General features: G+C 40.1%; 1 protein-coding gene across 1 annotated transcript; it reads left to right on the top strand.

The window, feature by feature from the left end:
- The first annotated feature begins 13160 nt into the window (after window positions 1-13160).
- Window positions 13161-15107, top strand: LOC129410729 (uncharacterized). The gene has a single exon (XM_055159609.1). The coding sequence runs from the start codon at window positions 13161-13163 to the stop codon at window positions 15105-15107; it is 1947 nt and encodes a 648-aa protein (XP_055015584.1).
- The last annotated feature ends 9785 nt before the right edge of the window (window positions 15108-24892 follow it).

Below are 24892 nucleotides of genomic sequence, written 5' to 3'. Positions count from 1 at the left end.
TTAAGAGATTAGAACCTAAATATTTCGCCTTAAGGTGCAAAGAGAAAACCAGAAACATATCCAGCTACCCACGACTGCCTCGGAAGTTGCAGGTTAAAACCATTTAAATGAAGAGACCTGGAAAAGAGACTGCCTTCGAACTGCCACAGTGAGTCCAACTAAAGTGCAGTGGAGACATGATGTACACATTTATCTGTCCATTTGTCAGTATTTGTTATAGTTTACATAACTGCTTCACTGCCCTGATTATGACAGAGCAAAGGCTTACCATCAGCAACAGGGTGCTGCTGTAAAGCCTGCGAAAAAGTCCAGCAGTGTACTTGGCGGAGATTGGGAAACCCCTTTTATAGAGCCTCTGCTAAACGACTTTTTTTTTGTTTGTTTTCACATTTCTTTGATAGCTATTCAGTTTTATATGAAGATAGCTTATTACATATAGTTGTGTCCTTGGGCAACAAACTTAACCTACTTTGCCAATTAATATCGTGATGGTGTTTCATAAACTTTTTTTTTTTTTTTTCTGGGGACCCATATTTTGAAAGTCACAAACCTTTATGACCCAAGTCAATTTTAAATTCAATTTTTTTTTTTTTTAAATGGAAAGTAAATTTGCTATTGTGTACCCTGATGCACTGAGGTTTGAATGTATGGCGTGTGTTGTATGCATTTGTTTTCGTTTTCTTTTATTATTTATGGAATGTGCACGATCAGAGATGTGCGAACTGAATTGCCCTTTGGGATTAATAAAGTTCTTGATTGATTGTTTGAATAGACATTATTCTTAAATCACAAAATAAAGGTAGATTTGACCATTATTGAACATTAATGAGGATATTTTATTGTTGACTGAGTGATCGTGTCTCTCTGAACAATTACTCAAGTATTAAACAATGAAAAACAGTCATTGAAGCAGCAATAAAAGGATCCATAAGTCGTCTATTTGGACATTAAATGTAGCCCATTTCTTTTTCTTTTCAACATTCAACTGAACCAGCAATATTGGAACAAAATAGTCTGTAGAACTCTATACTACAGACCTACATCAAACAGACAAGGCGACCCCCCAAAACAATCTCTTGCAACCCATCTGAGAGTCATGACCCAGTCTTAGGGAAACAGTGTTCTCGGGCTGTAGACCTTTAGTCATTAAATCCACTAATCAGTTGATGGAGTCTTAGTCAACCCAAATTTGTATTAGTGGACTGTTCATTTAATTTAGATTATAAGGATTTATATGGGACAACAGCATTTATTTTCCTAGTATTTTTGCTCTATAAATTATTGTTTTTGCATTAACTCCTGAGCAATTGTAGTATTGTGAGTGCAGTTTGGGTCAGATACATAGAGATGCATAATACTTTTTAGAGCTTTTGCCACGCTCCTTTTTAGTTGACTAATCAATTGGCAGGACATGTCCTTTGTCAACCAAGAATTTCTTTAGTCAACTACAGCCCTACTTGCTTTCGTCAGTCTTCCCCAGGGAATTTGATCATGTGTAAGCTTAATATTACAAAGCAACTTTGAATGTCTGGTAAATCTCTAATTGTTATTATTGTGCACTTGAAAAGTTGGACTGAAATGTTACGTTCTCAAAGTAAGTTTACTACTACTCAAAATCTCAAAGACTCATTATCCGATATATTTATTTGCAGAGTCCGTTTTGCAGGGGCTGTGTTATGAGAGCCCTGGTGCTGTGTGTGATCGCGTGCTAGCGTCCATCCCTCTGGGTTTACCCGCCCTCCCTGACGCTTGACCCACTAGTTCCCATGCCGCAGCCTCCTTTCAAAGCCTGTTTATTTTACCCCTCCGAAACACAACACTTCTCCGGCACCGTCCAATGTCTCCAGCTGCCCACGGTGGACACACATGCCAATGGTTTGTGTATGTTTGCTCAGATGTTCCGTATTTATTCCATATTACACATATATCACACATTCCAAACCAAAGCGGCTTTTTATAGTCACGGACTTGACCTCTCTCATCAGTTGAAACAAGATTTAGGAGATAAGGCAAATATTTCACCTTAAGATGAACCGGCGCGAGTGTATGACCCCGGAATGGTACGACCTTCTGGTGTAAAGTTAATAAGTCCAATGTGGGCCAAAATGACCAATATTTATCGAGCTGCTCTCCTTAGAAAGCCCGTTTACTTTTGATCTAATCACACGCTTGCTTTGTGGAAGTTAATCACATTTACAGAAAGCAGACCAAACAAGAGCGCACTCACGCTTCCCACATCTTCAGTGACTCGTCCAGGACAATGAGATCGTCTAATAGGACATTTGTCCCTGATCATCAACCACAACCTCCTTTATGAACTTACCTGGACAAATAATGGTTAAACTAATAAAGAAGCAAATATTACAACTTACATTGTTTCATTGTTTTCAAGGCCATGTCTTAATACTGTAAGGTTTGAATTACAACTGATATACAACTACACTTAGATACTGTTACTTTTCTAATAATAAAGCAATCTCTTAATGACCTGTAATGACCTCTCATTTAATTAAAGATAACATTAATAAACTAACATAGAAATATCCAAACAAAACACAGTAATGCTTTTCCAAAGAAAATTTCAAAAGCGTTGTTTGCTGTTGATTGTTAAAGACCAAACAAATTAGCGCCTTGTCTGTTGTGGATTTAACTGTCTCTTTACCCACTTTCTTTTGTAATTTATTCTAAAAAGTCTGGAAATGATCAAAAACACAACTTCATAACTTTAATTCTATAAATCAAAATAACATACCAATTCAAATGGAAGATGTCATTTTGCTTTGTTCCCACAGAACTGTATCATAAAATGTGGTTTTAAAGCTACAATCCATAATTATACTGCTGACCTGGCCCTGTTTTCTCCTTGTATTGTCACATATCACCACTAGATGCTATCTACATTACTGCTGTCTGATAGTGTGCCAGCTTTGGTCTGACAAAAGAAGACCAGAGCACACAGGTGAGTCTGAACAAAGACCAGGTGAGGCCAACTAAACTTACCAATGGAATCTTTAATACATGTGTTTCTCTTGTGTTTTTTTTTGTTTTTTTTGTAATTTTGGGTGATGCTTTGCTAAAATAGTTAAAGCCATAAGGGGTGGATAATATTTTTTTGTAATTTTCTTTTTTTGTAATTTTGCTGCCTTTTTTGTATTTTTTACACAAAACAAATATTAAAATAGACTTTATGCTCAATATTCTAATTTAGTAATTTCATCCATACTCCAAAATATCTGCACTATACTTTCCCCTATGAGCTGTTTTTATCCCTGTTGTTCAGTGGCACACAATAAACTTCACTTTCCATTCTCCCTGACCTTTGACCCCGAGCACTTCCAGGCCCCCTCTCCTTGTCTCTGTCCCGTCGGAGGTGAGTCTTTACAGGAAAGCGGGGGCCCCTGGCGCGAGGTGCCAGACAGTCAACAGCCCAGCACCCCTAAACAAAGTCAACACGCACTCCAAAGTTAGCCGCGTAGCCTGCCAGTCACCCCGCCCGCAGCTGCCCCGCTCCTGTCAGCTGTCACTCTTTCCCAGCGCTCCTCTGGGCTCCTCCGTGTTATTGGACAAACAGATCCAATTGCTCCTCAAATACGCCGCGGCCATCTCTTCTGATAACAATGTAATAATTCAAAACAAACGCGGCGGCGCTTTGATGGAGCGCTTTCGTGGGTCACGGCAGGCGCGCCCTCTCAGCCCACATCTGTTTGATTTTATCTGGTGAACTTTATCCTCAGCTGGAAAATTTACAGGATCTGACCCGGCCCCGTGTTAAAGTAACAGAGTGGCGCAGGGCTAAGAGAGACGCTATCGGGAAGATGCGGCTGTCAGAGAGGAGGGGAAGATCAAGCTCTTACACAAATGACTTATAACACTGAGAAAAATTTATAAAATTATTTCAATTTGCAATGTTTCTCTTGATTTGTCTAGCTGTTTAAATTTGACAAATACAGTTTTTTGTGTGTGTATGTAATTTAAGAGAAATGTACTGGCAATTTCCCTTTATTGTTTTTTTTTGTTTTTTTTTTTTTATTATATTTTTTGCTGCAATGAAAAAAAATAGACAAAGACAAAAATTATTAAAACATAAATAAATAACAGTTTTGTCTTTTTAAATTTTATTTCTTATTCCCATGTTTGACTAACTTAAAACAATAACTTTTTAGCTTTTATATTAAGTATTGGAGTCTGTATAAGAAGTAAAAAATCTGGATCGGTGCATTCCTACTTTTAATATTTTAAAGATAAACTATGTCACATTTCTGGTGGAGTCTTTGCTTCCAAGTTGTCTCCATGGATGTTACTGCTTGTAATGTTCCGCAGTAGAGCATTATGCTGATCTATTTCCAGGGAGACAAGCAGGTGCCACCAGGAGACCAAGTATCTAGGCTAGGTGTGTGCAAAAATATTGAAATATCGATATATCGTATCGTTTAATGTGATTATACAGTATTGATTTTGTGGGTTGCTGTACCAATATATCGAGTATTTTTTGATATATTTTGCTAAATTATTTTGTTACAGCGCCACAGTTTTGTTGCATATTTAGAGGAAGGAAACTCATTTATGCGACACATTTGACATTTTCATTGTTTTGATGATTAAAATGGACATTTTTCATATTAACCTTGCGCAAGATGTGGTTTAACAAAGACTTTTAGTATCACAGCCATTATTTAGTCTTTATTATTTATTGAACTGCATCGAATCGCTTTGAAATATATCGTATCGAATTAAAAATGCACTGTATCGTATCGTGGCCTATGCATTGAGGTATGTATCGTATCGTCAACTTATTAATGATACTGAACCCTAATCTCGGCAGATCTGTTGAGAGACGACCCTGCTCATAGTAATGTGTTTTCACCAATCAAATATAGGTAATTTAATAAATGATAAATAAAATTAAAAACAAATGCAATCCAGAAAAGTCACACAGGCCATCTTCAGCTTTTGCACCCTGAAATAATTAGCCAAGCGTCCAAAAGTAAAATAACTTCTCCCCAAACCAGCTCTATACTGTCTATTGATTTCATTTTGGTAAACTACAGCTGCATCTAACAACATTCCACACACTCCCGTAAAACTCAAATGAACCTTTTTTTTTTTTTTTTAAACACTGAAAGCATATTATCCCTAATCCTCATATTTCCCTGAGTAATATCCTGGCTCTTAAGCAGCTATAACTCTTATCGAAATGTTCCGCAGTAGAGCATTGAACTTCTCTATTTCCATGGAGACGAGTTTCAAGTTCTGCCATGAGGCCAGGTTACAGGTCAGATCTGTGGAGAGGTGGTCCCACTCACAGTAAGAATGAGTTTTAACATTTTAACGGCAATTATGAAAAAAAAAGAAAAAAAAAGTGGACCCCTCACCAGAAAAGTTAAATAACCCACCTTTAAGTAAAAGCCTGCGCAACTTCTATCCAATCCATTTCTATTCTATCTATTTCTGAATTTCAACTAGCAAACCATAACTGCATCTAACACCATTTCGTGTACTCCAGTAAAACATGTGTGAACCAAAAACTGTATTAAAAAACTGGAAGCATATTGTCCCTAATCCTCATTCCGCTCTAGATTTCTCTGAGTAATATCCTGGCTCTTAGGCGGCTATAACACACCCGGAAAAAAATGGAATGCACCACGGTGAAGATTGCACATTTTTATTTCCATCGAGATGAGGTTCAGGTTCCACCATGAGGCTGGTTACAGTTCAGATCTGTGGAGAGGCGAATCCACAGATGTAAGAATGAGTTTTAACATTGATTTATAACTAAAAGAAATTTACATACCGTATTTTTCGGACTTTAAGTGGCACTTTTTTTCATGGTTTGGGTGGTTCTGCAATTTATATATTAAAATTTTACTACTATTTTTACTACTTCTACTACTATTAATCCTGTATTACTCCTGTCACTTGGCTCTGCTGCGCATGTCTCCTGCAGAAAGAGCCTCTGTCCTGTCTGTGTCATGTCAGTCGATTGCACCATTACTTCTGTACCACTGAAAATTTTAAAATGTTAACAAATTTATAAAGACAAGTGAAAAAACTGAATACAAATGTACTCAACAAGAAGATTTTACAGATTAAGCTGCAAGTTGCGAAATATGCAGCCGAAAACCGGAATCAAGCAGCAAAAACAAAGTTTGGAGTGAACGACAAACTTTTGACAATTGGGAGGGTGCGCCATGCAAAGCCACTGGATGGATCAACAAAGCCTGGACTTCAGTGACACCGAAACCATCCTGTCGGGATTCAGAAAGGCCAGAATAATTCTAACTGGAACTGATGCTGAGTCTGACGACAGCTACACAGAAGAGGAAGCGGCGCTCTGTTTACCTCCGGAGGTCATGGAGTTGCTCAGAAGTGACACCGAGGATGAAGAATTGAATGGATTTAGTGATTTGGAGTGAGATGGAGAGTTGGTAAACTTGTTCTGTTCTGTTGTTTATGTTATAGTTTATCTGAAGAACTGTTCATATGTGTTCTCTGTTCTATTGTTATTACTAGAACTTGCCTTTCAAGATGAAATGTCATTTCCTGGTCTCTGATTTTATAAAAAAAAATATAGTCCGGTGCGACTTATATATGCTTTTTTCTTCTTTGTTACAGATTTTTTGGCTTGTGCGAATTATACTCCGGAGCGACTTATAGTTAGAAAAATATGGTACATTCAATGCGACACTGTGGAACATTCTAGACAAAGAAATCTCCAAAACCAAAATTAGGTTTTACATCCTGAAATATGCCTTTTAGTGTCCCCAAAAGAATAAACCTCGGTAATTCTGAATTTAGACTATAGCCCATTTCACACACTCAGTACAACACATGTGAACCAAAATTTGTATTAAAAACTGGAAGCATATTGTCCCTAATTCTCATTCCTCTCTACATTTCTTGGAGTAATATCCTGAAGCGTTGGACTGGAGCTTCAGAGCCCTTTGTCCACGGCCAGTGTTGTACGCTAAAGCCGCGGTCAGGCCCAGGAGATCCTCTGGTTCTTAGGCAGCTATAACTGGAATGTTCCACAATAGAGCATTGCACTTCTCTATTTCCATGGAGACGAGGTTTAGATTCTGTCACGAGTCTAGGTTACACGTCAGAACTGTGAGTAAGAATGATTTTTAGTAGTTTCTTGAGCAATTAAAAACAGGGAAAACGGGATACTGAGGGACATTCCAGGCAGAGAAATAACATCTCCAAGGAAGAGGACAGAAAAGTTACATAGCCTCCGTAACTTCTTCCTAATCCATTTTTATTCTGTCTAGTTCTGAATTCCAACTCGCAAACCATAACTGCATCTGACACCATTTCACGCACTCCAGTAAAACACGTGTGAACCGAAAATTGTATTAAAAAACTGGAAGCATATTGTCCCTAATTCTCATTCCGCTCTATCTTTCTTGGAGTAATATCCTGAAGCGTTGGACGGGAGCTTCAGAGCCCCTTGTCCACGGCTGGTGTTGTACGCTAAAGCCGCGGTCAGGCCCAGGAGATCCTCTGGCTCTTAGGCAGCTATAACTCACCCGGAGCCAGGCCTCAGAAGGGAGCTTTCCCCCTCAATCCCGGCCATGAGATCTGCTTTGAAAGACCGCAGACTGGAGACACAGATGTAGGTGTTTTAGATAAGGTAGGAATTGCATTAAGGGATTTTTCCGTTTTAAGGCCGCTACCGTCTTTCGCTGGCCTGTTCCCATAGACGTAGAGCTGAGAACCGATGGGGAGTGAGGAGCAGTGCTTTGGGGATGGGCGAGTAGGTACATTTGTGGTCAGTTCACAGCTCATAAAAGGCTCGCAGTAACCCCGGTACACAATAATGGAGAAGGGGTTGGAGCTATCGCAGAATGCTTAACTTGTTCGGCTGAAGTTTTGAAGCCGAGTTGTCAAATCGGATCATGTACAGTGAATTTGAGTTTCTTTGTTTTGGGAAGTCGGTTACAAATTTTGAAAGTTGAAGATTTTCAGTGTTTCTTTTCTATTTGACTAAATGCCCAAATTTCAAAAGTCCACCAAGTAACTTTTCTTTTCCTGGGATGATCCACAGTAATGAACTTATTTAGCTTCTATTTATACAATTAAATGTGTTTTTATTGCTCAAAAAAGGACTTGTTTGGATTCTTGCTGTGAGCGGGAGTCGCCTCGGCACAGACCTGACTTGTACTTCACCTGAACTTGATCCTGTGAAAAGAGATTATGTTTTAATATCATGCGTTGGAACATTCCTGACAAATACTATCTCCATGAAGACAAGCAAGAGGTAGACCAGCAGAGAAGTTACGTAATGCCTCTTTAATGTAGGATTCAGATGTTATGAACTATGTTGTGGGCATAGTTGGTAGTTTTGGTGTTTTGTTTTGGGTTTTTTTTAAAGCTTTTATCTAATAATTCAACCATTATGTCTTAAAATACACAATACTTTAGTTCATTGTTTGAGATTTTTTGGGGGGGTCGCCTTGTTACGATCTGCATGTAAGTTTGCAATACACAGATCTGCCTACACATCTGATATTTGTGTTGCTACAAAAACACAAACAGGCCCACCTATCTTATTAGAAATGTTGAAATGTAAAGACATGTTTTGTATAATTTCTAATCTTTTTGTAATTATTTTATTGACTATTCTGTTCCAATATTGCTGGTTCAATTCAGTGTTGAAAAGAAAAAGAAATGGGCTCCATTTACTTTCCAAATAGGCGACTTATGGATCCTTTCATTGCTGTTCAGTGACTGTTTATAATTGTGTAAAACTTGAGTAATACTAATTGTTCAGGGACACCATCAGTCAGTCAACAATAAAATATCCTCTTTAATGTTCAATAATGGTCAAATCCATCTTTATTTTGTGGTTTATGAATAATCTCGAAGGTTTGTGACTTTTAAAATATGGGTCCCCCCCAAAAAAAATCATTTGGAAAAACTCTGCCTTAGTTGCTAGTAAATATTTCTAACAGAGATGGGACCAAATCTTTGTATGGCAAGTCTCAATTAAGTCTGAATTCTTTGACCTCAAGTCCGAGTCAAGTCCCAAGTCAAGTACAGGCAAGTCCAAGTCGAGTCTCGAGACACTGGTCCATATGTCCAAGTCAAGTCCAAGTCGTCTGCTTTGAGCTTCGAGTCATTTTAAGTCTTTAAATCAAATTACCAAATATAGCTTAATTTATATGAATTTTAAGATAAACTGTATTTGTAAAATTGTAGTATATTTATACATGAGTATTTATAGTATATTTTTATTTATTTAGAGTATATAAGAGTTGTAGAAATTATTATTATTTTTTATTTTTTCCTTTTTAAATGTCTTGACAAGATCTTAGAAGGAATCATTACAGTCAGAATGGAAAGAATTCAGTGCTTCTCAGGTCTTCTCAAGTCATAGACCTCAAGTCCGAGTCAAGTCCCTAGTCACTGACCTTCAAGTCCAAGTCGAGTCCCAAGTCTTTGTCCATTTTATCAAGTCAAGTCTCAAGTTCCTAAAAATAGTAACTTAAGTCTGACTCAAGTCCAAGGTATAGGTCAGATCTGTGGAGAGGCAGCCCCAGTTACAGTTAAGTTACAGTTAAATGATTTTAGCGCAATAAAAATAGAAAAGATACATTTAATGCCATATTGTAGAAATTTCAATGCACATTTAAGCATAAAATCGGATTATATAGAATCTTTTCATGCCTAAGAAAAGCCTCAAATTACTTACTTGTAGCAGAAAATAGCAAAAAAAACAACAACAAAAAAACATTAGATTTCTAAAGCGGTATGATAGCGTTTAATTTTCCTACAGTTTATGTACGCGTTTATAGTTATTTAATTTTACTGTAATGGCGCTCGAGTCTCATGTTTAGTTTGGGGGTTTTTCATAGGGCTGGTTGCTTGTTTCTCTCGTCAGATCTGGCAACCCTCAAAATCCTCCCATGGCTCGCTGATCTCAGTCGGGGTGGTAATTACAGACCAGAAGATCTTCATGTGGAGAAAATACAGAGCGATAAATAGTGGGTAAAGTTGGATTGTAACGTTGAAATGAGTGCGCTGGGACAAAACCAAGAATCAACAGGACTTTGTTTTGAGTGTGGTCAGGGAGGCTGTAAAAGTCCACACGGTCCGCCCGCGCTGTGGTGTGTTCGAGTGATCCTAGTAAAGGAGAGGATGTATTTCAGCGGTGTTGAGTTTTTCTTTTGGCATAATTAGGCACAGTTTGTTGCAATTATTTTTGAAATTTATCAGTGGTTTCTTTATAGACCGAAGCCAATGTGTTTCCCAGTGTGCCTTTTTTTTTTTTTTTTTTTTTTTTAATAGGTAATATACTTTTCTAATTAATACTTGGTTTGTTGAGATAGTACCTGTGGTCAAAATGAATCATAGTTTTACATCAGTTAAGTAGTAGTTTGTGATGAAATAAAGAAAACTAAAGTTGGAAAATGAGAAACAAAAAAGTTGGAAACAAATTCTCTTTACCTTTGTCTTCAAGTCCATCGAAAAATTCATAAGAAATGCAATTTTCTGACACATTAAGCATTTATTAACAAAATAAAGGTGTGGATATTTATTTCTGTTTGTTAAATCATAACTATTGTGTCATTTAGATAAATAATTGTTGCTCATGTCCAACCAGAAAGTAAAATCACAAACTTCACCAACATTTTTTTTGTAAAACCTTGTACATTTTTGAATATGTATTTGAGGAAGTAGAGTCTCCCTTCCTAGACTACCTTTACTTTGCTATGTAACTTTTTCTAAACAGACTCATATTCTTTGGAAATGTCAAAATTGGAGCATTAGTTTCAACGTAAATCAAATGTAATGCTGAAGCCTTTTGTCAGTATAGAGGTAATACATTTTGCCAATACTCTTTAAAAGTCTCTTGTGAGTTTTAAGCCATGTTATAATGTTGTTACGTCCTCAAAAACAGACCTGGAGTTGTGTTTCATTCACACGTTTGAGGAACCCTTTATTATTAGTCTAGTCATAGTCATGAAGTTGTAGTTTTCAAGTTAATACCTCCTATCGCTCTGTAAAGATGGACAACTCCAGGGCTGAAATCATCCAAATGATTCTAGTGAAGGTGTGCGGAGTTTAAAAACACAGTGGAGCACTTCCTGTATTACCACGTGACATCACAGTGTTGAACAAAGTGTTTTCTGTTTGAGTATGAGCCCTTTAAGGTAACAGTGCTTTTACTTTTTACCATTTTTAACTACTCAACCTACCTCAGTTTTTGATCATCACTTTTTGTAGCAGTAATGTTTTTCATAGTCATTTTTATTTAATTTTATTTGTTTATTTATTTCATTCATAAAGTATATAAAGACTTTAACAGTGTCACAACATCAAACATACAAGAAATTAATGAAAAGGACTAGAAAGAAGAGTCATCTTATGTTATCTATTATCATTTCAACTTATTTATTTACATTTTTTACAGTCTTCGTTTTTCTTTTTTTTGCTGGAATCTTCAAACTTTTCTCCACTGTCTCCCATTACCTCATATTTTTTAAGAGTGGAACAAAATGACTATTAAGAATGTGTTGAAAACGGTAATTCATTTCCCTCACCGGGTAATTCTGCCAAATTTTACAATGTATTTCAGACTTGTAAACGTTTATGCCAGCTTCAACCATCCAAGGAGAGCGCGCCGTGCCCGTGCGCCGTGCGCCGTGCCCGTGCGCCGTGCCCGTGCGCCGTGCCCCTAAACGAAGCTAATAGCACATGTCTCCTCCTCCTCCTGTGCACTCCCGGGTTTTATAAGAGTCTTAGCATGTCCGTTCTGACTTTATCATTACATGGTCCGGCGTGTTGAGCTTTTCCTCCGTGTTTACATTTGCCAGCTTAACATACACACACACACACCCACACACGCACACACACACGCACAAACACACACACGAGGGTTATGTGGCTCATGGCGACAGCACTTTGACTTGTGGTCATTTTCCGGAGCTGAATCTTAGACTAGCGAGTACCCTAACCTAAACCTTAATGTTTAGAATCCTTTCTTTATTTTTGATTATATTGGGCCTACTTTATTTTGTATTATTTAGTATTTATTTTAACTGTCTAAATGAGACATGTCAAACTCAGGCATGGGGGCCAAATTTGGCCCACGGTATAATTGTATTTGTTATTATTTTATATTTTGCTTGTTCTGGCTTCAGTGTTTAAGCAAAAACTTTTATTAAACATTTATTTTAATAAGAAAAGTTTAACATTACATTCTCGAAAGAAGAGAAAACATGCAGATGTTGTTGAAATATATATATGTGTGTGTGTGTGTGTGTGTGTGTGTGTACATATATATATAGATAGATAGACAGATAGATATAGATATAGATATAGACTTAGATTTAGATTTAGATTTAGTTTGGGTCACAACTTAGTCTCATTTTTATTTTTGACCCTCTGTGAATTCGAGTTTGACACCCCTGGTCTAAACACATAAAAATCAAATCAAGTCAAAAATAAAACTAGTAAAAAAATAAAAATAAAAAATAAGAAAAATCACAAAAGCAAAACCATGTAACTTTCTCGAGCATATATTTAGTTCATTTCTGTTTTTTTTTAAATTACTCAGTGGGGCTTTAAAATAAAACACTTTGAAGATAAAATTTAGCCCATTAACTCTTTATATTATTCCTGTGTATTTGGGCAAGATCCTTGTCTCCAGCCAGTGCCTGTGAAAACGTGCGCACTGCCAAATTTGTGTGATGAATTTTTAATTCATTTACATATATTAAATGTTAAATTGCAGCAAATTGCAATTTTAATGGTCAAATTTAAGACACTGCACATGTAGTTGTACTCTTAGATGTAGTTGTACATTTAGATGTACTCTTACATGTATAAACCTGTAGTTTGGACCTTTCACAAGTCAGTTTTGCTGTTCGTATTTCAGTCTTACTTCAAATTTTAATGCTCCAGATCATGTTCAAAAATCTATACTGTGCATGAAAACATGTCTTTGAAAACAGCTGCACAAACAAAGAAAAAAAAACAAAAAACGCTACTTCTGTCTAGCCTTATAGTCTTACAACAGTGTTACTGTACTCGCTGGATGTCCCCATAAGAGCTACAGACACATGGGTGGGTTCACACGGGGTGGGTGGTGCCTCCGTGTTTGTTGGGGGCGGCTGTGTGGAGATTAGTTGCCTCCTTCTCACTGCCGGCCCGTGCTGATGGTCCCCTCCGAAGAGCTTTTCTCCTCATCACAACTGCAACAACAAAGACGACCCACTCCCAGAGACTGCCGACCCCTCCTGCCGACCCACCACCCACTCCCAGAGACCGCCGACCCCTCCTGCCGACCCACCACCCACTCCCAGAGACCGCCGACCCCTCCTGCCGACCCACCACCACTCCCAGAGACCTGCCGACCCCCACCCACTCCCAGAGACCGCCGACCCACCACCCACTCCCAGAGACCGCCGACCCCTCCTGCCGACCCACCACCCACTCCCAGAGACCGCCGACCCCTCCTGCCGACCCATCACCCACTCCCAGAGACCGACCCCTCCTGCCAACCCACCACCCACTCCCAGAGACCCGACCCCTCCCACCCACTCCCAGAGACCACCGACCCTCCTGCCGACCCACCACCCACTCCCAGAGACCGCCGACCCCTCCTGCCGACCCACCACCCACTCCCAGAGACCGCCGACCCCTCCTGCCAACCCACCCCCTCCCAGAGACCCGACCCCTCCTACCGACCCACCACCCACTCCCAGAGACCGACCGACCCCTCCTACCGACCCACCACCCACTCCCAGAGACCGACGACCCCTCCTGCCGACCCACCACCCACTCTCCAAAGACCGACGACCCCTCCTACGACCCACCACCCACTCCCAGAGACCGCCGACCCCTCCTGCCGACCCATCACCCACTCCCAGAGACCGCCGACCCCTCCTGCCGACCCATCACCCATCCCAGAGACCGACGACCCCTCCTGCCGACCCACACCCACTCCCAGAGACCGCCGACCCCTCCTGCCGACCCACCACCCACTCCCAGAGACCGCCGACCCCTCCTGCCGACCCACCACCCACTCCCAGAGACCGCCGACCCCTCCTGCCGACCCACCACCCACTCCCAGAGACCGACCGACCCCTCCTGCCGACCGCCGACCCCTCCTGCCAACCCACCACCCACTCCCAGAGACCGCCGACCCCTCCTGCCGACCCACCACCCACTCCCAGAGACCGCCGACCCCTCCTGCCGACCCACCACCCACTCCCAGAGACCGCCGACCCCTCCTGCCGACCCACCACCCCACTCCCAGAGACCGCCGACCCCCTCCTACCGACCCACCACCCACTCCCAGAGACCGCCGACCCCTCCCAACCCACCGACCCACCACCCACTCCCAGAGACCGCCGACCCCTCCTGCCAACCCACCGACCCACCACCCACTCCCAGAGACCACCGACCCCTCCTACCGACCCACCACCCACTCCAGAGACCCCGACCCCTCCTACCGACCCACCACCCACTCCCAGAGACCCGACCCCTCCTACCGACCCCACCACCACTCCCAGAGACCGACGACCCCTCCTACCGACCCACCACCCACTCCCAGAGACGCCGACCCCTCCTACCGACCCACCACCACTCCCAGAGACCGACGACCCCTCCTGCCGACCCACCACCCACTCCCAGAGACCGACGACCCTCCTACCGACCCACCACCCACTCCCAGAGACCGCCGACCCCTCCTGCCGACCCACCACCCACTCCCAGAGACCGCCGACCCCTCCTGCCGACCCACCACCCACTCCCAGAGACCGCCGACCCCTCCTGCCGACCCACCACCCACTCCCAGAGACCGCCGACCCCTCCTGCCGACCCACCCACCACCCACTCCCAGAGACCGCCGACCCCTCCTGCCGACCCACCACCACCCACTCCCAGAGACCACCGACCCCTCCTGCCGACCCACCACCCACTCCCAGAGACCGACGACCCCTCCTGCCGACCCACCACCCACTCCCAGAGACCGACGACCCCTCCTACTGACCCACCACCCACTCCCAGAGACCGCCGACCCCTCCTGCCGACCCACCACCCACTCCCAGAGACCGACGACCCGTCCTACTGACCCATTACCCACTCCCAGAGACCCGTGACCCCTTGTACTGACCCACCATCCACTACTAGAGACCACCGACCCTACCTGCCGACTCACCACACTCTCCCAGAGATTGCCCCACCCCTCCTGCCGCCCCACTCCCAGAGACCACCGACCTCTCCTGCCGACCCACCACTCACTCTCAGAGATAACAGACTCTCCTGCAAAATCACAAAATCTTGTCTTATTCTGATCGGTAGTCAGTTCATAAATTTGTCTGTCAATTATTTTGGACGCATTTATAATGTGAACAATGCTTGTCAGAAACTTCTTTATGCAACACATTTGACATTTTCACTGTTATGATGATTAAAATGTCTGTTTCATATGAACTTTGCACAAGAATTGGTTAATTAAATACTTTTATTATCACAGCCACGATTTAGCCTATTTTTTATTTTTTTTATTGAACCATATCAAATTGATTTGAAATATATCACATCGAATTGAAAGTGCACTTTATCGAGATATGTATCATATCGTGGCCTTTGTATCAAGGTATGTATCGTATCAGCAACTTCTTAATGATACCCAGTCCTAGTTATAACACTGTTATGCCTGAAGAGGTCATAGATATCATCCATGCATTCTAACCCTCTAACCCTCCTTACGATTATCTGTAAGATTCTGTGCCATGCTCCGCTCAAAATCCCACGTCACCCATGCTCCCACACAACAATTCTCCATAAATATATAAAAACATGGTCCAAAACTGTAACTGTACAAAGCAACTTGAGAAACCTGTTGTGATGTGCAGTAGTTTCCTTCGTAAAATGCACATTGATTCTATGTTGTGCATCGTGAAAAGGAATGACTTAGCTCGCATAATAGCGTTTCCTTGTTATTAGAATCAGAAACATCTTATTACCAGTGTCAGGGAACAAAAATCACAAACTAGGAAGTAAAAGTAGTAGTAAAAAGTAGAATAACATATAGTCAAATAAATATGATTAAACAAAATGTTACTGTGGTGTTATGTTATGCTCATGAGCTATATTTGCCTCTCAACTTTAAGCCTTGCCCAATTTTAAGTTTCTTTCTTGCCCAAGAACCTAAGAACACTGTGCAGTATGCAGAGGTTGGATCTGTCAGCCTTAAAGATTCATGTTTAAGCTCTAAATCCTGGCAACAAAGAAAAAAAATGTGTTAAATTAAAGCAAATTCTAAAGGATTTATGCCAAAATACACAATTCATATGAAATTATTAAACTATTCTAACATTTATATTGCTGTATTTAATTTATGGGTTGTTGTTTATAAATCATGTAGCCTAATTTAAGAAAAATAGACTGTTTGTCTTAACGTCACTTTACCTCCACTAGGCAGTTTGAAACAATAACTAATGAAGAATTACAGTTTACATTTTATAAATACTAGGGTGTCAAATTATCATGTTAATTGCGATTAATTAATTACAGTCATATTTAGCGTGTTATGTTTTTTAATCGCGTTAATCTCATTTTTAATATCTAACTTTATGCGAGTTGCCTTATTATTAAAATCTGTTTTTATGTGTTGTTGGGTTGCTCCTGCAAAGAATTGCAACTTTCATTCCAGTTCTCGCCTGCATCTGCGATAAACCTGCAATCTTTGAAAACATCGCGACACACACAGAACAGACTCACCTTCACCTTCAACATCCCGCTGTCACAGAAAGAACATCTGTATTCCACTGAGCCGTGTCCTTTAGTCCCACAGAAGCTAAACCGCATCAGCGCACAAGAGCATTTTTTGATTATTTTTTTTTTCTTTTCTCCGCTTAGTTTATGCAAATGAGCCATTCAGTTTTAAGGTTGGTTTCTGTGAGACTTGTGCAAAACTGCATTAAACACATTCTAATGTCAAACGGGCTGATGTGGCTCTAGAGTGGTGATGTTTATATGTTGTAAAGTTGAGTTTATTTATGCAGATTAGTAATAGTAATAATAATGATGACACTGTGTGTAACGCGGGTGACAAAACCGCCTTAGCAGCAAACTCTCTTGCCTCGCTCCTGCTCTGTTTGCGTCTCTTTGCATGCGTCCGATCACGTGACCGCGGGCGCCCAAGTTAGGAGCTTATATTAGCGCGAAACCCTGAAGCAGGTATGTTTTTAAGTCTCAATTCGCCTTAATACGCGATGACAAGTTACCAAACTCACAGTTTTAAATGTCAACTTGTAGGAGCCAAATACCATTGCCCTTTGAGTGCCCAAGCGAGCTGTACAGTGACGATCGCATTGGTAAACCACGCCGAGTCTCCCCGTTCGTTTGTATGGTTAGCTTAGCCTAGCCGCCTCCTATTGTTTCTATGGGTCCGGCTAGCCTTGTTTATGCCAAATTTCTAATCATTTCTGTTGCACTATTGTGGTCCAATTTGATATATAATCACCATCAAATGATTACTTTTATTGTCTTTTAGTGTCCAGTTGTTTACTTTACACTTTGTAGCGTTTTTTAGCTTTACACTGTGCCTTAAGTTATTGAAATGCCTTTAGCACTTAGCACTTGAAATCCAAAGCTGCTAGTGCTATTTGAATGTATGTTTTTTTCCATGCACTTTAATTCAAAAAGGATTTTTAATTAATCATTTTAATTGTTTTGATTAATTAATGTAACAGTCTAGTATACTGTACAATATTTGAATATTAATTAGTATTTATATATTTTATAATACCACTAGTGTTATTTAATTATATTTATACTTGAATTTGTGCACATTGATTTTACTTTGGTCCTGTTGTTTGCACAGGCCAGGTTTAGATGGCGAGCTTTAAGCCCAGGTTCTGATCTGGAACCCTGACACTCAACTCACTCCTGCCAGGAACCCCGACACCTCCACTTCCTCTGTCCGGGCTGGTAGGAGGCTCTTGTAGCCAGCGTTAAAAGCTCTCACACCTTCCACGCAATGGCTCTACGACCAATCTCAATTATCACCACTCACCGCCACTCCTCACGAACACTTATCCCTCTGAACTCCCGCTCTGGTCGTACGTTCCATATCTACAACTGTGCCTGGCAAACTGTGACTTTTTGACCTATGCAATCGGATCAATCTGTTTTTTTGGACTCTCAACCCCGATTGTTCTTTGTATTAACTACCTCACTAGATTATTGTGAAGTTTGGGTTTTTACTGAATGGCCATTCAAGCATTCATTAATATATTGTCTTTTGTCTTTTGTTTTGTCTTAATACATGGTACCAGCAAATCCAATTCAGTCTCTGTCTCCTCTCTCCCTGAGCCGCACCTTATCTTCTGCGTCATATTAACTAGTAATTACTCTTTTACTACATATTACTACAAAGTCACCGCTACAATAATCCTACACAGCGTATTTGCTACATGTGGAATGTAAGTGACTGCATCTGTTAAAGTTTGTTAAACAATAAATGACTTTATAAAGTCACTTTTTTTTTTTGGTTCTATATCAGTCTTTTGATCTGCCATAATGTAATAATGAATTTAAATGAAAATACCTCAAGTTGAAGCTTTTCTCAGCAATTTTTAGGTGAGATTAATTAGATTAATTAATTACAGATCATAATTAATTAATCTCTCAATTTTTTTTTATCACTTGACAGCACTAATAAATACGTTGACCTAATTCTCCCCTGCGTGTATTAGGTGTACTTAATGCATGAACCCATAACTTATTTCACCACCGTGGAACCAAAACACTCAAACGCTGATAATCATCATCAATCATCATCGTGAAACATCATCGTTCGTCTCATCTGCTACCGTACAAGGACTGGATGTTGACGTATGGAAGATCATTTGTTTCATCACTGAATTAAAAATGACGTAAAATTTCTCACTTTGCATTTTTTAACAGTGAAAAACATGGTTGAATTAGTTTTATTCTGAACTTTAGTTGCTGAAATTTTAAGTGTACAAGTGTTTAAAAATGAATAAATAAATAAATGAATGAATGAATTAATTAATTATTAACTCTTGTAAAATTGTACAAAAGTTTTAAAAAATTGCAAGAAAGATCCAAGATGTCAAGGCAAAAGCAATAGATCCAATGTGATCTGATCTAACTTAGTAACAAGCAGGAAATGGTGAAGCGATCTGATTGGTCAGAATTAGCCTCATCCAAAACTCATCTTTTTGTTTAATTTCTTAAGTGTAAACCTCTGTCCCAAGCCCCGGGGTTTCAAAATGGCCGCCCATCAATGGTGCATGACACCAGATTCGCATTGAGTCCGGCAAGGTCCCACCTCTTCTTTTTTCATTTAACCAATCGGTGCTATTTGGTTGTGACGTATGTAATGTGCCGCTAACGGGGCTAACTGGTATATTAAGCTTTTCCCAAATCTCGTAGGAAGAAGGGCAATAGGGTCTTTCCTCTTCATAAAATTCACCAAATATTCTCTTTATTCTGGTTTTCAATTCTCGACCTCGGGAATCGTTGACAACACAGAATATAAGGCTCTTCGCTGATTGGCTGTGCCCGAACTTGCACTTCTGGGGTTTTTGCGAACCGTCTAATGTATTTTGATTCCTGACCTAGTCGCTGGAGAGAAATTAAATTGAGCGGAGGCACCAGTGAGTGGCCATTACGTCAACTGGAGACAGCTACAAGCAGCGATACCCTATCCACTTATTTTAATAGATCCATGCTCTGGCCTCTTCACTCACACAGGATCGATTGCTTCTGCCTCGGCATCTCTTCACTGTGAAATTTTACACTACGAATTTTAACACTCTGAATTCTGACTCTTGAATTTGAGGTCTTGAAAATATATGTGCTTAATATTTAAAAGGTGATTTCTTTTACTTTGAATTTGAAACATATTGAAAATGTACACTTAAAACTTCAGCAACACAGATTAATAAAAAAAATCTGCTTCCAGAGTTAAAACATTCAAAGTAAGAAATTCAGCGTTATTTAAAATTCTAAAATATCTTCCATATTGTTGCCAGAAATAATATGTCACATACATATCTGGCTTTGGGAAAATGACAAGCTAGCTCGGCTGGACTAGGGAAGGGTGCTCGGCTGGACAGGCGCTTCTAGCACCCACACGACGGAGCCCACACAAGAGCGAGCCGCTAACGCAGAGGGAAGAAACACACAGGGAGAGACACGGATTACATCAAATTCAACCGTCTCAGAGGTCCGATTGAAAGTTCAGTGAGGTAAAGCAAATTATGTTGTGATTTAGCTCATATGTTTTCGTTTTGAAGAGAAAATTTTAATGTGAGGATTTTCATAATATTTGATTTAATTAAATAAATGAAGTATAGGGCTACAATTGTTTTTTGTTTTTGTTTTTTTGTTTTGTTTTGTTTTTTCAACTACAGCAATTGTGGTTCAAGTTGCTGATGTAAAACAATGAAAACTCAAAAGGGAACATGCATAAACTTCCCAAGACTTTTCCAAAATTTTTATACCATTTTGAGCTTTCCGTTCTTAAATTAATAACTGTCTCTTCCTGTTATAATCCGTGAAAAGTTGATACCAAAATGGGACTTGACTTGACATGAACTCGAGTCAGACTTGAGTCACTATTTTTAGGACTTGAGACTTGACTTGACAAAATAGACTTGGACTTGGGACTTGAAGATCAATGAGATGGATCTTAACTTGACTTGGGACTTGACTCGGACTTGAGACCTGTGACTAGAGAAGACTTGATGCTTCTCCATATCTATCTATCTATCTATCTATCTATATATATATGTTTGTGTGTTTAGAAAATACTTTTCTCTTTACAGTTGATAATTGTGGTGCTGAATTTTACTGAAACAAACTGGAACATGTCCCTCCCATTTCTCTGTTTGGTACTTTAGATCGAACTGAAGCACTCTGATGTGGTATCCTCAAATGTACTCCAGTAACATACAGTCCAACACAGTAAAAAGGGAACTGCATAGAGCATGATCCTTCCATTTCAGTGCAAACTACTTTACTAAACAAACGACTTTATTAAATAACTGGATTTTAAAATCTGTAAATTCTTTCTAATCTGATCATAATGATTCACACTAAGAGCTTGTCAAGACATTTAAAAAGGAAAAAGTTGCATTTCTACAACTCTTATATGAATACTCACATACAATTATACCATGACTTTTTAAGTACAATTTAGTTTAAAAATCATATAAATTGAAAAAATCTAAGCTATATTTGGTATTTTGGTTTAAAGACTTGAAATAACTTGAAGCTCAATGCAGACGACTTGGATTTGACTTGGATATGACTTGGAATTATGGGCCAGTGACTCGAGACCCGACTTGGACTTTACTGTTTTTGACTCGGACTTGAGGTCAAAGACTTGAGACTTGCAAAACAAAGACTTGGTCCCACCTCTGGCTGATACAAAGCAATCCTTCATTTCCTTTCACGCACAATGAATATTTTATCGTGAAGGTCTATCTAGTTCATGTAACCTACAAACTTGTGTTATTTATTTTGTACGTTATTCGTGCATGTGTAAAATCTAAACGTCTGTATGTGTTTGTGTTGGGCCTGGATAAATGGTAATCTACTGTCTCGTGGAAACGGCGGGGTCGCTAGCACGTTACTGCGATCCGCGATCAGAGTGACATCCACACATGACACGATCATGTTTCTTATGAAGCAGCTGTGGCCTCGCTTTTATAATCCATTCACACTGATACGGCCCCTCCATTTAAACTTTGCAGAGAAACACCAAGAGCCTCCATGCTGCTCGTAAATGTAATGAGTGAATGTAACGCAATAATTCACTGTTTATGTATGTTGTAGACATGTTGTATAGCTGCCTGGCAAATCTCTCCGTGCTTTTTATACAGTTCCCCACGCCCTGTGTCGCGCCTGCACCAGACACGATAATGCAATCTCACTGTTTTTTTGTTTGTTTCGTTTTGTTTTTCAGTGACGCATGTGAAACAAAGGAACTCAGCGGTCATCTTTTATCGATTTTACACGACCAGTCAAAAGTTTCGACACTTGGATTTAGACTTTATTGATCCTAAAGGGAAATTACTTGGACACAGTAGCTCACACATCACAATATATTACAATAACACAATGTAAAAGCATATAAAAAATGGTGCGAAACTTCTTAATAAGTGGCACTAAAAAACAGCAAGAAACTCATCAATAAGACATAAATGTTCTATGATTTTGCTCTTATCTTATTTTACTGGTTTTATTACTTTAAGACTAATATGATTAAATCTGAGTGTTTATTTTATCATTTTATTATTGTTGTTATTATTATGTATTTGTGCAGCATTTTGGAAACGAAATGTGCTATAGAAATAAAGTGGATTGGATAAATGATATCAATGTATGTACCAAAGACAGCACAGTTACACACCATTTCATTCAATATTTTCTTTTTTTCTTTATTTTTACTACTTTCTACATTTGATATACAAACAGAAAACATCAAATATATGAAGTGAGGTATAAAATTTTGTAGCATAGAAAAAATGTCTCTGCTAATGATGTCTTACTTACTTATGTCTAACTTTGATGTCTTACGTAATAAAACGTATAAAATAAAGAAAGTAGTAAACAAAAACAAAACAAAAAAAGAGATAGTTGTGTCCATGTTTTCGTCGTAAGCAGCCATTTTTGTTTTGCTACAGATGGACCATGCGTATTGGTGATTGGCTAATCCACCTGTCAATCACACCCATCTCAACTTGGGGAGATTCTCCAGTGACCAAACTCACATCTTTTTGAAGTATTGGGGAAGTGTGTAATCTGATCCCAGGCAAGTAAAATACTACCAGTCAAAAGTTTGGATGGACACACAGTCTCATTCATTTTTTTTTTTTTTTCCTCTGAGTATTACTTTCTACATTTTAGATACATACAGAAGATGTCAAATATATGTAATTTTATATATATGGAATATATATGGAATTATGTAATGTTGTAGTCAAAACTGCACTAATCGAGACCAAGACATGTCTGAGACTACAGGTTCCTGAGACCAGGACAAGACCAAGACCTCTGAGAGTTGAGACCGAGACAAGACAGAGACTTTTAAAGGCCAAGAGAGACATTTATTTGCATTTTACGGTTATTTTGGCACATACATACCAATGTTAAACCTATCTCCATTTTATCACGAGTGTCGAGTGTCAGACCTCGAGACCGAAACAGGACCGAGTCCAAGCGCCGTCAAGACCGAGACCAAGCACCTTCAAAACTGAGACAAGACTGAGTACAAGCGCTTTCAAGACTGAGACAAGACTGAGTCCAAGCGCTTTCAAGACCGAGACAAGACCTAGTCCAAGCGCCTTCAAGACTGAGACAAGACCGAGTCCAAGCACCTTCAAGACTGAGACAAGACCGAGTCCAAGCGCCTTCAAGACCGAGACAAGACCTAGTCCAAGCGCCTTCAAGACCAAGTCAAAGTGCCTTCAAAACTGAGACAAGACCAAATCCAAGCGCCTTCAAGACCCAGACCAAGCACCTCCAAGACCGAGACAAGACTGAGTCCAAACATGGTTGAGTCTGAGAGGAGACCAAGACTGTCAAAAAATGGCCTCGACATCAGTCTCAAAACCAAGACTGTTCTCAAGTACTACAACACTAGAAATATGTAGCTGTAGACTGAGTCAAAGTGCCTTTAAGACCGAGACAAGACCGAGACAAGACCAAGACAAGACCGAGTTCTAGCACCTTCAAGACTGAGACAAGACCAAGTCCAAGTGCCTTCAAGACTGAGTCAAAGCACCTGTAAGGCCGAGACAAGACCGAGTTCTAGCGCCTTCAAGACCGAGACAAGACCGAGTTCTAGCGCCTTCAAGACCGAGTCCAAACATGGTAGAGTCCGAGAGGAGACCAAGACTGTCAAAAAATGGTCTCGATGTAAGTCTCAAAACCAAGACTGTTCTCAAGTACTACAACACTAGAATTATGTAGCAAGAAAAAAAAAAAGAATAACTCAAACTCACTTGTTATTTTGCATTAAAATCCTTAAAGTATCCACCCTTTGCTTTGTCGACAGAGCTGCAAACCCTTGGCCTTTTCTCAATGAGATTCATGATGACGTCATGGTTTTCAAATGGTTTTCACTTCACAGCTCTGCTCTGTCCGGGTCAAGAAACGCCAAAAGTGCAAAAGCAGGGTTCAAAAGCAAAATTATGGATATTAAAAAAAAAATCCATTCATCCATTTTCTTCTTTATCTGGGGCTGGGTTGTGGGGGCAGCAGTCTACTTTTCTTTATTTTTTTTAATTAAACAAATATTAAAGCTATAAAAAAAAGTTTTGAGTTATTTTTTGTTTTCTATATTCCACATCTCATTCATAGTTTTGACGCCTTCAGTGTAAATAATCATGAAAATAAAGCAGACAAGTCCAAACTTACGACTTCTAGTGAATATATTTGATGACATCCACAATTCTTACAGTTAAATTTCGACATCGAAAGTCCCGATTCATTTCAAATCCTCAATCCTGACCTCCCTTCACATTATCCGCGGCGATGCACACTTTACGCACGCCGCTGGTGTTTTGTAGCGGCCTAGGCAGAGATTGTGATAAGGACTGGAAGTTGACTCTGGGCATTAGAGGGGGATTACTGTTTAGCTCCGTGTGGCAGGAGGGGCCTTCTCACTGGCCGTGTTTACGCACTGTTGCAGACCCGCCATTAATCCCAAATTAGTACAAAAGATCAGCTGTGCCCACCCAGGCGTACCTCCACAGAGCTTAGGCCGCTAATCAAGTCGCACTCTGGGACAATGGAGCGGCTCCGAGGTCAAGGAGAGGCGCGCAAGCTAGCAGACATAAGACCCAAAACAGCCCGGAGAAGGGATCAATGAAGCACACGACCACCCCGAGAGCTTTTA

This window comes from Boleophthalmus pectinirostris, unplaced genomic scaffold (genome assembly GCF_026225935.1).
Source record: "Boleophthalmus pectinirostris isolate CB_2022bp ecotype Guang Dong unplaced genomic scaffold, ASM2622593v1 HiC_scaffold_23, whole genome shotgun sequence".
Taxonomy (NCBI): Eukaryota; Metazoa; Chordata; class Actinopteri; order Gobiiformes; family Gobiidae; genus Boleophthalmus; species Boleophthalmus pectinirostris.
Note: the sequence above shows the minus strand (reverse complement) of the source record. Positions and strands in the feature narration are given on the sequence as shown.

What these genes read in the sequence shown, in the direction of transcription:
- LOC129410729 (XM_055159609.1), top strand. Translation starts at nt 13,161, where the DNA reads ATGGTCCCCTCCGAAGAGCTTTTCTCCTCATCACAACTGCAACAACAA.